The sequence below is a fragment of the Carcharhinus amblyrhynchos genome, chromosome 19 (genome assembly GCF_965287045.1).
Source record: "Carcharhinus amblyrhynchos chromosome 19, sCarAmb.v2.hapA, whole genome shotgun sequence".
Taxonomy (NCBI): Eukaryota; Metazoa; Chordata; class Chondrichthyes; order Carcharhiniformes; family Carcharhinidae; genus Carcharhinus; species Carcharhinus amblyrhynchos.
Window position 1 is genome coordinate 25,904,009 of NC_137342.1, and position 14,600 is coordinate 25,918,608.

The window sequence follows — 14,600 nt, forward strand, 5'->3', positions numbered from 1 at the left end:
TGTTCACCAGGCACGGCAGCATCCAATGAACGGGGCTTGTTTCTTTCTCCGCAGATGCCGCCAGACCTGCAGAGCATTTTCTGTTTCGCCTGTACTAGAAGTGTGTTACAGGAAAAAGGTGGATTTTTAAAAATCTTGTTTTTTTTCTCGAAGGACCATTCTTTCTTGGCATTGTGGAGGCTGGCATCTGAAATAAAAAAGCATGGTCATGATAATTGCATTTCACTGGCATCTAGAGGATGGACAACTCAAAGAGGGAATTTATATATATCTCCCAAATTCAAAGAAAGCATGAGCTATGCTCATCATTGAACGGACCATGGATTGCAATTACACTCAGCACGTGGCTCCCCGGAAACATCTCCCCGGGCCCACGTTCCATTGTGATGTCAGCGACGACCAACGCCTGCGCAGAAGCGGCAATTGTTGCAATTTGGGGGCAGTTTGTGTGTTGAAAAGGTGGCTGTCAGCTGCATTGACCTGGGTTCAGTACAGGTGAATGGACAGTCAGTATTACTTTCCAATAATTTTAACAGCGCAAGAAATGGTGGTGTGTGCCCCATGGTAACTTATTAAGCTATAGTTGTTCATGACCTTCTCACTCTCATTTGCAGGATCCCCGTTTCTCTTGGGGCATGGGCGTTGCTGGTAAGTCCATCAGTTTACTGTGCATCCTAGTTGTACTGAGACGCTGTTGGTACACCTTGCTCAACTCAGTGGTTTGCCATAGTTAACTGTAACCACGTTGATATGAGGAGTCATATACAGGCCAGACCTGGTAAGGTTTCCTTCTTAAACAGCCCTGAGTGAATAACTTAGTGTTCGCATTAACCTGACGGTTTCATAGTTACGTGCTGAATGCAATCTGTGGCAGTGTTGGTGTTTGTGCAGCTCAGCTCATTTTCCTAGAATTTGGGTATTCCTTTTTAAAAGAATCCCTTTTTTACCTGTCCATGCTCTAGAAATACAAGCCAAAAGTAATAATTATGGCAATGCTTTTTATTTCATTTTAAAATGAAGATAAATTCAATACATGCTGTAGTCGGATGATAGTGTTGAATATTAATGGTGATATCCAAAATTATCCTGCATGTATTTGCTCTTTTTTAAAGAGTGCTTCATTTTATTAAAATGATTTATGTTTGCATTTTTACTAGATTCTAGTTAATTTGTGACCTTTTGGGGGAGAGAGAAGGGAAACAATTGTTTGACCTTATAACCTAAATGAGTACGTTTATATCTCTAGGGGCTAAATTAACTGAACTCTAGTTCTCTGTTCGCCAATGCACCATCTAGTTGCAGAAGTTGAGTACTACATAAATAATGAATTCCAAAATATGATAATACCTAAATCTTCAGAAACATACTATGCTGATCTGAATCAAAAATTTGGAGAAGGGGGATTTGTACAGTGTAATTCTGTATGGCTTATCCCTTTTACTGTTTTCACCCTCCCACACTCTTTTTTTTTACTCCTGTGGGTGATCAAGGCCTCAATTTAATGGCTTATCAAAAAGGCAGCAGCTGCAACAGGAGCTCTGTCTAACTTCTCAACCAACTTCAACCCAATGTCTGAAACGGAATTTGAAGCACAACCTTCTGAATCACAGTTGACACTTGTAAGATAAACTCTGGCTAATTAGCAACACCTAAGGGGACACTTATTCTAGATACTGGGAGAGCTCTCTTCGAATAATACTGTAGAGTCACTTTGCAACTCAACATTTAACCTTGTGTCTGAAAGACAGTAGTTTGAACAGTGCAGAATTCCCTCAGAAGTGTACTAAAGTGAATCATAGAATCCCTACAGGGCAGAAGGAGGCCATTCAGCTCATCAAGTCTGCAGTGACCACAATCATGCCCAGGTACCATCCCCATAACCCCATTCATTTACCCTAGTCCCCTGATACTAAGGGGCAATTTAGCTTGGCCAAGCTACCTAACCTGCACATTTTTGGTCTAGCTTGCTTAATTTGCTTCCTGCTTGAGCTGTGACCAGGGGATTTGAGTATTCAACCTGAGGCAAGAGTGCTACCCACTGAGCTAAGATGACCCTTGAGTAATACTTTACTGAAGTCCAGCAGTAGTAAATTTATGCCATAGCAGAGATCAAATCTAATTTGTTAGAATTGCTGTTTTCATTAATGAGGTTACACCAGATGATTATTTGAGTTGTCCTGCTGCCACAAGGGAATCCTGTTTTAATATTTCTTCATTGCATTTTGTAGTTGTATCTGTGTTGCAGCTACTTTTTAACTTGATTGCTCTGAGCACTTGTTGGGAAAGATTCTCCCAGCCATCTGTAACTCATAATTGGAATCAGTGTTGTTGGATGTTATGCAAACTAGCACTTAATGCAGTATATTTGGTGTGGCCACTTTGTTAGGTACATTGTGCCTCATTTTGGTTCTTAAGGAATTTGTTTCCTGATGGTGGGGGAGTCCAGAACTAGAGGTCATAGTTTGAGGATAAGGACTGAGGTGGGGAGAAATTTTCACCCAGAGGGTGGTGAATGTGTAGAATTCAGTACCACAAAGTAGATTTTCTTGGTCAAGGATTTATTGACATTGAGTTGCATTCTAGTTAGACAGCAACACTGGATATTACAAATGGAACACAACATGATCTAGATTTTATATTAAACTAGTAGAGGCCAAAACATGTGATTAAAAAGAAATTAGATATTGCTCTATTCAAGGGAAATAAGGAGGAAGGGGGGAAATCAGGATATTGAACTCAAAGATCAGTCATGAACAAAATGAATGGTGGAGCAAGCTCGAAGGGCTGGGTGGCTTACTCCTGCTTCTAATTTACATTGCAGTATTAATGTAGACCTACTTGTGACACTAATAAATGCCAATACTCTCTGTCAGGTGAAAGATACAAAAGGCTGAGGAAACGTACCAACCGACTTGCGAACAGCTTCTTCCCTGCTGCCATTAGATGTTTTTGATTGGACCTACTTTGCATTAAGTTGATCTTTCTCTACTCCCAAGCCCTGATTAACAGTACACTCTCCTTTCTTTCTCTATATATGGTATGCTTTGTCTGTATAGTGTACAGGAAATTATGCTTTTCACTGTATACCAATGCATGTAATAATAAGTCAAATCGTAGCACCTTGGAGTCTGGATCATTGACTGTTTTAAAGGAGGAGATAGATATATTTCTTAAATGAGATGGGAAACAGGTGGGGAGGTGGATTTGAGACCAGGGAGAGGTCAGCTATGATCTGATTGAATGATGGAGCAGGCTCGAAGGGCTGAGCTTGCCTACTTCTGCTGCTAATTCCTATGACTGCATTCTTCAAAGTTGCTTGCAGTGACTGTCAAAATTTGAATAATGTTTATTAAAAGTGTTGCTGCTTAAAGCTCATTTTTGATGTTGACTGTTCCGTTCTGTTTAAGTTGTCACTGACTTAACCAACTTTAAATCCCAATTCTGTGCCAGGAGGATGTGTTCAGTTTGATACCCAAACTGGATCAGAATATCAACAGTGTTTTCACCTAAACATTGAGCTTTAATGAAATCACAAAATCAAACTCTACAATGTACAAAATGGCTGCACCCACATGACTCCCAACCACCAGAGGGTGACAACACTTAAAATCGTCATTTCTCATCCCTGTATTTCAGACTCCCTTGTCTTTGCCAAAATCAATCAAGATTCACTGTCAAGTCAATTTTGCTGCCCAATTATCACAAGCATAGGAAACAGAAATAGTTTTGCAAAAGGCAATCCAAACACTGGCGTGAGAATCACAACCAATGATGTGTATCTTGACATAAAAAGAAACTTCACAGGAGTGGATAACCGTTGGGGTTGATCCTGTCCCCAGATATATTTGCATTAATCCTAAAGTGTAAAATTCGCTAGATGTTTGAGTTGGGCCTCTCAAAACAGGCACTGAGGGAACTGGGCTAGTGGTACATGTAGACAGGCTGGCTCAGTTAGTTAAAAGCCCATGCTGTAGGATCAGGGGCCTGAGCTGCAGGCTGCAAGACTGGACTCACCGATTAAAGATTCTGGGTTAGGTATCAGGGGGATACTTGAGGATTTGTCGTGGTGCTAGTGATTGGGACAGGACCAAGAGATCCACTGTAGGGTGTGATGGTTTCATGGTTGACTCCATAATTGACAGCACTAGAGTTGTAGACAGCTTGGTTGGTATGTTGGGGCTTACAGGCACAAGCCAAACAGGTGGGGTGCATTTGCCCTGGCCAGAAGAAGCATAGATGGACGTGGGGCAGATAGCAGAGCCAGTACAAAAGGAAGCGTCTTGTAGCATTCAGATTTCTTGACTCAAGGTGCACTAATTAGTTGGAAAATGATGGAAGATGTGAATTTTGCACCAGCTGTCATCAACAGAGGTAACCAAGTAGCGGAGCAGACCTATGACTTGTTGCGATTAGCATGAAGGTATTTGACCAGTTCACCAACCTTTGCTGAGCTAAGTGTTGGTTATACTCCTAGAGGGGGACCCTATACAGGTGGTTGATTTATCAATAACCCTGTCAGTACAAGGGAATCTGCACATTGTTGAACGAGTCTTTTTGTGTCCTTGAGAACAAAGGTGGGTGTGTAATAGTGATGGACAAGGCTGAAGCTCTGATAGGGCTTCCATGTGACTTGTGATGTACAAGCTCACCTCCAATTCTACTTCCATCTCTGCGCCCAAGTTCTTGTTGGGTTCTTCAATTTCCTGAGTCCAATCAAAATGTTGTTTCTGTAACGGGAAATCTCTTAACAGGGTGGAAAACCCAGGGATAAAATCAGTCTGCATGACAATTTGGGGACCATCTGGTTGACATAACCCAATGCAGAATGTAGCAAGCATCCCTGGAGGTTGCGTGGTGTTTGGCAGTGATGCAAGCAGCTATGTAAGAAGTGACATGCTTGTGCAACTGAAATGAGTTATCACTCATGCTTTATAACATCAGCACCACTTTTAAAAACTGGGGGAAAGATGTTATGCAGGATAGTCTGGAGAGCAGTGCAGTATGACAGCTGGCTGTAAACCATTCACTATCTGTGCTACCTTGGGAAAGCAGCCAGCATAATCAAGGATCCCATGCACCCTAGACATACTTTCTCCCCCTTTCCTCCTTCTGTCAGAAAAAAGATGCAGAAGTCTGAGATTGCATACCAACCAACTCAACACTTCTTCCCTGCTGGCATCAGACTTTTGAATGGTCCCACTTTATATTAAGTTGATCTTTCTCTACACCATAGCTACAACTGTAACATTACCCTCTGCACCCTCTCCTCCTCCTGTATGAACGATTATGCTTTATATAGTGCTCAAGAAACAATACTTCTCACCTGTATACTGATGCATATGACAATATTAAATCAAATCAGAGTCAACATCTGACATGAGAAGAATGTTGGTGCTACAGTAAACCACAATAACATTTGCACCACACAAACGCCAGACAATGATCATCTCTTTTCTCCCCCTGACATTCAATGGCATTATCATCACTGAATCCCTATTTTCAACATCCTGGGGGTCATAATTTACAGAAACATAATTTGGCTAGCCAAACAAATACTGTGGCTACAAGAGCAGGTCTGATGACAGGAATTCTATGGCAAATTAACTTGCTACAGCATATCCACAATCCACAAGGTGCAAGTCAGGAGTGTGATGGAACACTCTCCACTTGCATGAACAAGTGCAACTGCAACAACACTGAAGAAGCTTGACATTCAGGCCAAAGCAGGCCACTTGATTGGCACCCCATACACATGCATTCACTTCCTAACCACCGCAGTAGGAGCAATGTGTACCATTTACAAGATGCACTGCAGGAACTCATTGAGACTCCTTAGACAGCAGCTCCCAAACCCACAACCAGTACTATCTAGAAGGATAATAGAAGCAGATACATGGGAAAACCCACCAACTGGAAGTTCCCCTCCAAGCCTGTTTGAAATTTATTGCTGTTCGTTTACTATCATTAGGTCAAAATCCTGGAGCTCCCTCTCTAACTGCACTGTGGGTGTACTTGCACCACATGAACTGCAGCGATTCAAGAAGGAAACTCGTAAGAGCAAGTGGGGATGGAGAATAAAAGCTGGCCTAGCCAGCGAAGCCCATACCCCTTGAATGAATTTTAAAAAAACAACATTGAATGTTATAACAAGTTGAAATGCCTATTCCAAGACAGGACTTGCAGTTCACGGAGAGGTTTGTGACATAAGTGCTTTCAACAATGCTAATCAAAAAGTATCGGAGGCCAAATATTGGACGATTTGGTACACTTGGATCTGAAAGATAGAATTGTTCAACTGCAAACATTTGAACTCCAAGTTTATCCAAAGTGGGTCATTCCAATTAAATCCCCTAGCCAGATATTCATTCACTTTGAGGGAGTGAAAAGTACTAATAGGCTTGTTTCACTCTGCATGGGGGTGGGGGAAGCATGAGATCCATAAACATAGGTGCTGGAATCATCAACTGGCACTAGGTATTTGGCCAGCTTGATTGACATGTGGTTAGTTGCCTTGAATAGAATGCCTGTGATTTACCTTAACATCAATATTATGTTCAGATCTTTAAACGCAAGGTTGTGATAGTCTCTGGATAGAGAGAAGTGTGTTTCACGAATAACATGTAAAGGCAATAAAACATCAGCTTGGTGAGCAGACTGGGGTAAACTCTTGACCAGTCTTAGAGCTGTGCAAGCACCGATCATGCCTCTAGAGTACCTTGATGCTAAAGAGTGTGTCTAAGTATGGTGACTATCATCTGTACGCTGTATATAGCTGATTCCAGCAAAACATCTGGCTTAAATATTTTGTCTAAAGAAACATCTACAATATTATCATTAAGAAGAATGTCTTGTGAGCTTTAGCCATATGTTGGCAGTCTTGATCTGGCAGCAAATCATACTTGATGAGGAAATGTGTATCTGGCTTGCTTAATGGGCAAAGACACTTATCACGTGCATAAGGGGCCTGGTCTTGTTGGACTAGGGTGAACCGGGTGTTTCTGGAAGGAGGAAGCAGCAGTGTAGAGAGCTTTAGCATTGACAGATATGTGAATCTCATTGAACAAAGAGTTGGGAGATCTCTGGCTTAAAGGCTACCAAGGTGTGACCTCAACTTTTCTCTGCTTCACTAGACCTTCCCTATGGTGAATAAGTTGTAACTACCGTAAAAACGGTGCTCTCCAGGAAGGATTTATCTCTTCATCCTCAAAAGTTAGTAGACAGTGATGACTAAGCCCCCGTTGCAGCAAGAGGTTATCCTCCTGAGGCTATCATTGATACAAATCCTCATGCCTTTCATCTGACTGCATTCTGAGATCAGCAAGGTCTGAGGGGTGGGCACCCCTGACCTGGGAACCATTATACAGGTGGGTTGTCTGCTATATTAGAGCAAGTAACAACTCTTACTTTAGCTATCGAGCTGCACAATATAATAATGCAGTAATTTATGTCTGCCCTAGCATTGGGTCCAATAAGTATGCCTTGTTCAGCAGAGTGTCCTGGAGACATCCAATTACCTTGTGCATCTTTGGATCCGCGATGAAGATTAGTCTTGCTTCCTTGCGCCTCTGTTCCCAAGTGAATCTGTTAATGAAGAAGAGAGCAAAGTTAGGATCACGTGTCAGTTTGTAGGTTGGGTTCCAATGCGAGTTATCATAGTACTTGACTGTCTTGAAAGCTTGATGCCCAATCCACGGCTGCTGTAGTTTCCATTGTTACTGTACTGCAAAACAATGGACTAAGTAGTCAATATTCATGTGTATCAGCTGCATAAACTCACCAGTTGCCTTTTGAGAGGTGTGACAGTTCCCCATAGCTGTTACTGTGCCAGTAGCATGTGCTTACCTTTTAGATTGTGATCCAATGTGTGTGTCAATGTCAAAATGTTTGAGGGAAAACATTGAGCATTAGTGAAACCACAAAACTGAACTGTACAATAATCAGTAGAAGATGGGAACAGGCTCTCAACCACCAGAGCGTGACAAAACAATGGTGCTGTGACAAAAATGAGTAAGCTGACTTAATATCCCTGCCATTAACAAGTACTCGGCAGCAACAATATTCTGTTTGTACAGTCACAAATTACTTTCATACACAGGTTCCTGTGGTTTACAGGACAGTCAAGCAATTCTTTCGTGTAAGCTGAACTGGACAGATTGTACTGCATCAATATTAAGACTGTCTTTCCAATTTAGATATATTGAGAAAGTACCAGCAATGCTCTCCCTCTTAATGAAAGCTGCTGCCTTCTTCTGGAGGAAAGCCAGTGATGACTTGGATCAGGATAAGTATGAAACAACAGGTACTGAATGTTAAACAACATTTTGTTAAAGTGAGAAATAGTCTTTCCTTTTTAAGGAATAATGACATATGCATTTGCGTTGACTGTAATCAGATGCTGTGTTAATTACGTACCTGTATTATTGAAATATAGTTGCTTTCGATTCTGATATCATCTCTCACACACTCATTAAACATGCTCTGCATTCACGACATACAATGTCAATAGCAAGTGAGAAGCACTCTTCACTTTAATTAGTTTGCTGCAGTTTTTGCTCTGTAGGTAATGTATGGTAAACAAAAGTAGCAGTGATTTTACGTCTTTCTACAGCTGTTAAGACACAGACCAGAAATTCCAAGATGTTTTGTGAAGTTAGCCTTAAGTTTTACTTTTGATTTTGGCATTGGTGAGCATAAGGTGTTTCATTCCAGGTGTGATTCAAATGATCCACTAGGAAACTTTTACCAAACAAAGTGTATTTAAGGACACAGAATATAACACAGCTTTTACCAATAACAAGACATAAAATGACACAGTATAACACTTAACAGCTAACTATCTCTGTTGTTCCAGTTTAAATCAGTTCCCTGTAGGCATTCACCCTTCTTCAGAATTAGCACAAAAACAAATATACACATATGATGCTGCATTTTCAGGTTTTTAACTCTTCTGGATAGAAGTCTGGGCAGCAGTTTTCAGAAGGATATATCCACAAAACTTCAGAGAAGTAAACCCAGCCTCTGGCAGTTCCCAGTTGGAAACAAAAGGATAGCTCTCCGTCTGCAGCTTCCAAAGCAGCAGCAACTTTCATACAGCACAATCTCCAAAAAAGAGACTTGCCTCCTGGCAGATTCCAGGCTCCAACTTCAGAAAGGGACAACTTGCTTAACTCAAAAGCAGCGTCTAAGCTTAAGTATTCTGTATAAAGCCCAGCTTCCCCCGTAATATGCTCATACCTATCAGTCATCCCAATGAAGCCCCACACTGCAAAACTCCAGGGAGCAGCAGCAGAACAGCATTAGTTCAGATTAAAACCAACACTCTAATCATTAGAATCAATTCTGCTGCTGTGGCAACAATACAACGTGCTGGTAGACAGGACAGCACTAATAAAATGCCAGGGACCACTATAAACATCCTGCAAAGAAACATAATTAAAATACATTTCAAAAGGCACCGTATTGTCACACCATTCTTAAGGCCGCTGTTGAGGGTAAATGCTGAGTTGTTCAAATCCCAGAAGGAAAACCCGAAACAACTCCTGTTTGTGATTTGTTTTGCATGAGGAAAGGTTTGAGTTCCTGAAATGATGTCCCTGACCACTTGAGATAATTTAAGGAATTAAATCTTTAATAAAGAATAGAAAGAAAATAAAAACAAACTAGAAGTGCACTTAATTAGAGCACTGACTTTTCACAGTATCCCTATTTTAAACACTTCCAGACAATCTTATCTTAACTACTGTCAGAGCTAGCTCTCCCCAGCCTGTTCTGCAAACCTTTATAGATAAAAATCCAGTATCTGTTACTATACATGGCTTTTATGTATCTTGGGGTTTTGAGGTAAACCAGCCACTTGCTGTTCAGATCATTCTTCCTTCATATATACTGCTCCTGGTAGAGAAATAGCTGTTCCTTTGGTTGGCTGAGATCTAAAATCAGTTCCTCCTAAATATGTTTCTGGACCTTCTCGCATACATTTTTCCCCTTTGACCTGTTCCTTATCTGACCTAATTTTTTGAACTTCCCCCTCCTAAACTTCATTACCTTCATCTCTCAATTTAACCTTTAGAGTTAAAAATTAAAGTAAACTCATTTTATCTACCTTCCTTATCACACACCACCTTCACACCTTGCATCTCTTCCCCTTAATTCTCAATACCTATGCATGTTCTGTACCTGTTGTTACTACATTGCCTTAGATAAACATCTGTTTGCAGTGTTACTAGGTTTATTAATACTTCAAATGCACTCATTGCATTCACACAGTCACTCTATGTACGCCTTAGTTATCTTACTCTCTCATTCCCACAATGAGAATATGTGATCAAAACATATTCCAATTTCTCAGATTTCGCTGATATTTGCATGGTACCATATAGTCTTGGAGGGGAAATAAATTGAGTGTGACTGATTTATATTCTTTGTAAGCAAGTGCAGTTACGCTGCATGCATGAGAGCAAATAGATTTGGTAATGTATATAGTAAAAAGTTCAAGCTAATTCTGCAGTGTATACTGGAAATAAAAAACAATAGGTTCTTTGAATAGTTGATTTACTTTTAGTTAAGAATTGTGTTCTTCCCATTCAGGCTACAGTTCGCATTTATTTAATCTACCAATTGCTTTCAGTCCTCATGTCAGTCACTCCTAGGTACAAATTGTGTTTGGCAACGAGTATGTTTTAAGAATAATTTGGAACACTGTCAAGTAATAAGAATTCACCTGATTTTGGAGCAGAGATTGCAATGTAAATGTCTTGGCATGCCCCAGGGATTTCCACGTATGTGCAAAGTGGGAACAGGCAGAGCCTGCGCCATTGTGTTGAGAAACTTTTGGTCCAAGGGTAAGAGCCCAGATTGTCTACATGGGGTGGTGGTGGGGGGGGGAGAGGTGTGTGGTGAGGAGAGAAGGTGCAAAAACCTGATCATAGGGTACAAATGTGGGCCACCAAAACAGAAGGTTCCTAGGACGGGGAGTTGCCCAAGAGAGAGAAAGAGAACCCAGGGAGAAATGCCAGGAGAGATCCCAGAGAGAGAGGGAGGATTGAGAAAGACTTCCCCCAGGAAAGAGTAGATCACTAGAAGGAACCACGGGGTCTTGAGCAAGGAAAGGCTTCAAAGCAGAGTGTTGCGGTTGAGAGGCGGTAGATATTGAGCACTGTGCTGTGGGCCATGTGGGCAAAGGTAACTGGTGCTCAGCTCATTATGGTTGAAGAGCTGATGTTATGCCTATGAATTAGTGCTAGACTGCAGACCTGGGAAGCCACCCCAATCCTGGCATGCTTAATACCCACCTACATAATGATTCTAAAACATTCTTGTCCAAATTGTGCATCTAGCCTAAGATTATTGTTTTATGATTATTTTCCATTCTCTTAGAAATTCTTTGAACTATTCAAGGTAAATGCAACAGTAACAAATTTTACGTGATCAAAGAATGCGTTCAACCAGAGTAAGGGGGCGATTCTTCCAAAAAATTCAAGTGCCAAATTCATGTGAAAACTGGAGTAACTCTCGCAATTTAATAGGATTTTCAGAATGATTCTCCCACACTTTGAGCACTGGAAATGCCCTAGGGTGTTTCACTCTGAAAATCGGGCAGGGCCTATTCCCTCTGGAGAGGCCGGCAGCTTAATGCTGAGAGAGCCACTGCGCGTGGACCAGTCTGTCAGAGTGGAGATTGGTGTGTGTGCGGTGGCCCCACACTGCCAGTCTCCTGATTGGCCTCCCAGATCACCTCCAGGCAAGCTCTGGCAACCCTGATCAACTCCTTTCCTCTCTCTGCCACTGATCCCAAATGCAGAGTGACAGTAAGGCCCAGTCCCACTTTGTGGCCCACCCCCTTGGCATTGCCTGATGCCCAGTGCCCCTTGGGCACCACTGGTTTGCCCAAGGTGGCACTGCCCAGACCTCCCCCCCCCCCCCCCCCCCAACCTGAGGGGGGCCTCCATGATCTCTGTTCCCTCCAGTGGGGTCTGCTGCGCCACCTGCTCCCCTTAGTGGGGAGCTGTTCACAACCTACTGGATTGAACCACTCCCTGGTGGAAGGGGAGATGCTAGTGGTTCCGCTTCAGTCCCAGGCCTGCTAATCACAGTGAAATTCATATTTAAAAAGTACTCCCAAAATCTTGGAGCTGGGGACGCTCGGAGGCCATGGTGCCCAGCAGGAATCCTGCTAAATGGCCTCCATTATGTGTTCCTGGCCCTTTGCACTGCTGGAGCAATGCAGCAGGCTGGGACAATCGCCCACTTAGTCAATGCCTCTTCATTTGTGAAGAGGAAATAATAATGCATCTTCAAGTAGAAGCTTTTGCACTGGCTTCTGAAGAATGTGGTAAACACTCTATCTTAAGCTCTTATGGTGTTATATTGACCCAGACTGAGATACCCACAGCACAGAATCAACAACCTTCACTGCCTTTTCTGCTGTTTGGGGCTTGTTTTGAGCCCTCAAAAGAAAGAATTGATCTCTGGATTTTTTGGTCTAACATGGTTTGATGCTGAACAGAGCAACTGGTGTCCGTAACCAGTAAACAATCAGATGAGATCAGGATTTCGAACATTAATTCAAATAAGTACAGTTAGCTTTAATTATTTTTTAAACAAAGCAGATTGTCTGTCTGATTATATGTTTATTGGTGCTAACGTGTGTAAGTGATTGGTGCCAGCAGTATGAACAACTTTTAAAATGTTTTTTTCCAGATTTTTCCGAGTATAAAAATGTGCTCGGAGGCACTGTGACCAGGTTTTGTGGTAAATATGGTTTAGTTGATGACTCCATCTACTTCACTTCGGACAATGTGCTCGGAGGTATGCCTTTGCAAATTGGCCAGAAGGTGAACGTAGTTGCCCAAAGGAATGAGACGTCAGGAGGTTGGAAAGCAATCAAGGTAGGATGTGATAATAAAGGTCACTTATTCTCTTCTAATCCAAGAATAGATTTAGTATTTGTTTGAAATGCAGAGTTTGACATTTCTATGTGCATTAGTTCATCCTGGAAATGACTCTTGAATTGCAAAACTAATGTAAAATGGAGGTAAACGTTATCTTCGTAAGAATGTTTCAGCATAGAGATTACAGAATCCCCAGAGTTTGCTTCCATGCAGAAAGTTCAATGTTCTCCTAAAATTAATAGGAAAAGCTACAAATGTTGGAACTAGGAAATAAAAACAGAAAATGCTGGAAATACTGGTCATTCTGACTAAGGATTTGTGATCTTTCAAGTGTGCAAGTTTGATCAGATGTCCTCTCCTATTTGTTAATGTTGGTTTCTTGCACAATCCCTATTCCTGACTTTATACAGCTGCTGTTTTGTTGGAATGAAGCCTACAGGAATTGCTTTTGAAACCACTGTCGTCATCCTTCTGCTCAGAATGCCCCGCCCTCACCACCTTTCTCTGTTATGTAGACTACCACCCCGTCTCCCCAGTCCTTGAGTCAGAGGTTTACAGCATGGCATCAGGCCCTTTGCCCTATCTTGTCCATGCTGCCCTTTTTTAAACCACTAAGCTGGGCCCAGTTGCCCACGTTTGGCCCAGATCCCTCTCAACCCATCCTACCCATGTAACTGTCTAAATGCTTTTTGAAAGACAAAATTGTACCCGCATCTGCTATTCCCTCTGGCAGCTTGTTCCAGGCACTCATCATTCTGTGTGGGGAAAAATTGTCCCTCTGGACTGTTTTGTATCTCTTCCCTCTCACCTTAAACCTATGCCCTCTAGTTTTAGATGCCTATCTTTGAGAAAAGATATTGACTATCTAGCTGATCTATGCCCCTCATTATTTTATAGACCTCTAAGATTTTGGTAGATTGAACAGAGTGGGACTTACTCAGTTAATGGTAGGGCATTGGGGAGAGATACAGAACAGAGATCTAGGGGTACATATTCATACCTCCTTGAATGTGGGGTCACAGATGGACAGAGTGGTGTGTCTAGGGGCAGTGGATAGAGGAGAGCCGGTGGATGTGGTCTTTCTAGATTTTCAGAAGGCGTTTGACAAAGTACCTCACAAGAGGTTATTGCAGAAAGTCGAGGGACATGGAGTTGGGGGTAGGGTGTTAGCGTGGATAGAGGATTGGTTGTCAAATAGGAGGCAGAGAGTGGGGGTCAACGGGTGCTATTCGGATTGGCGGATGGTGACTAATGGAGTGCCCCAGGGGTCGGTGCTGGGGCCTCAGCTTTTTACCATTTATATAGATGATCTGGCGGAGGGAACCGAGTGTAGGGTGTTGAAATTTGCTGATGACACCAAGATTGGGGGAACGGCAAATTGTGTGGAGGGTGTGGAGAGTCTGCAGAAGGATCTAGATAGGCTGGGCGAATGGGCCAGGAAATGGCAAATGGAATTTAATGTTGGCAAGTGTGAGGTGGTCCACTTTGGTAGGAAGGACTATTACTTACGGGGCGAAAAACTGCAGCAGGCGACAGTGCAGAGGGACCTCGGGGTCCTTGTGCATGAGTCGCAAAAACCCAGCTTGCAGGTGCAGCAGGTGGTCAGGAAGGCGAATGGGATGCTGGCCTTCATAGCGAGGGGGATTGAATATAAAAGTAGGGAGGTCTTGCTGCAGCTGTATAGGGCATTGGTGAGGCCGCAGCTGGAGT

General features: G+C 42.4%; 1 protein-coding gene across 2 annotated transcripts in view; it reads left to right on the top strand.

Annotated features, from left to right (window-relative positions):
• The first annotated feature begins 442 nt into the window (after positions 1-442).
• Positions 443-14,600, top strand: part of mov10l1 (Mov10 like RNA helicase 1) — a 79,731-nt gene continuing 65,573 nt past the window's right edge. Inside the window, exons 1-4 of one of the 2 annotated variants that reach the window (XM_080207874.1) lie at positions 443-495; positions 615-648; positions 8,193-8,299; positions 12,700-12,887. In XM_080207874.1, coding sequence (XP_080064000.1) covers positions 8,215-8,299; positions 12,700-12,887 — 273 coding nt within the window. In that variant the 5' untranslated portion in view covers positions 443-495; positions 615-648; positions 8,193-8,214. Of the gene's footprint in view, positions 496-614; positions 649-721; positions 779-8,192; positions 8,300-12,699; positions 12,888-14,600 lie in introns of those variants that run through there. The other variant, XM_080207875.1, reaches the window with a different exon arrangement.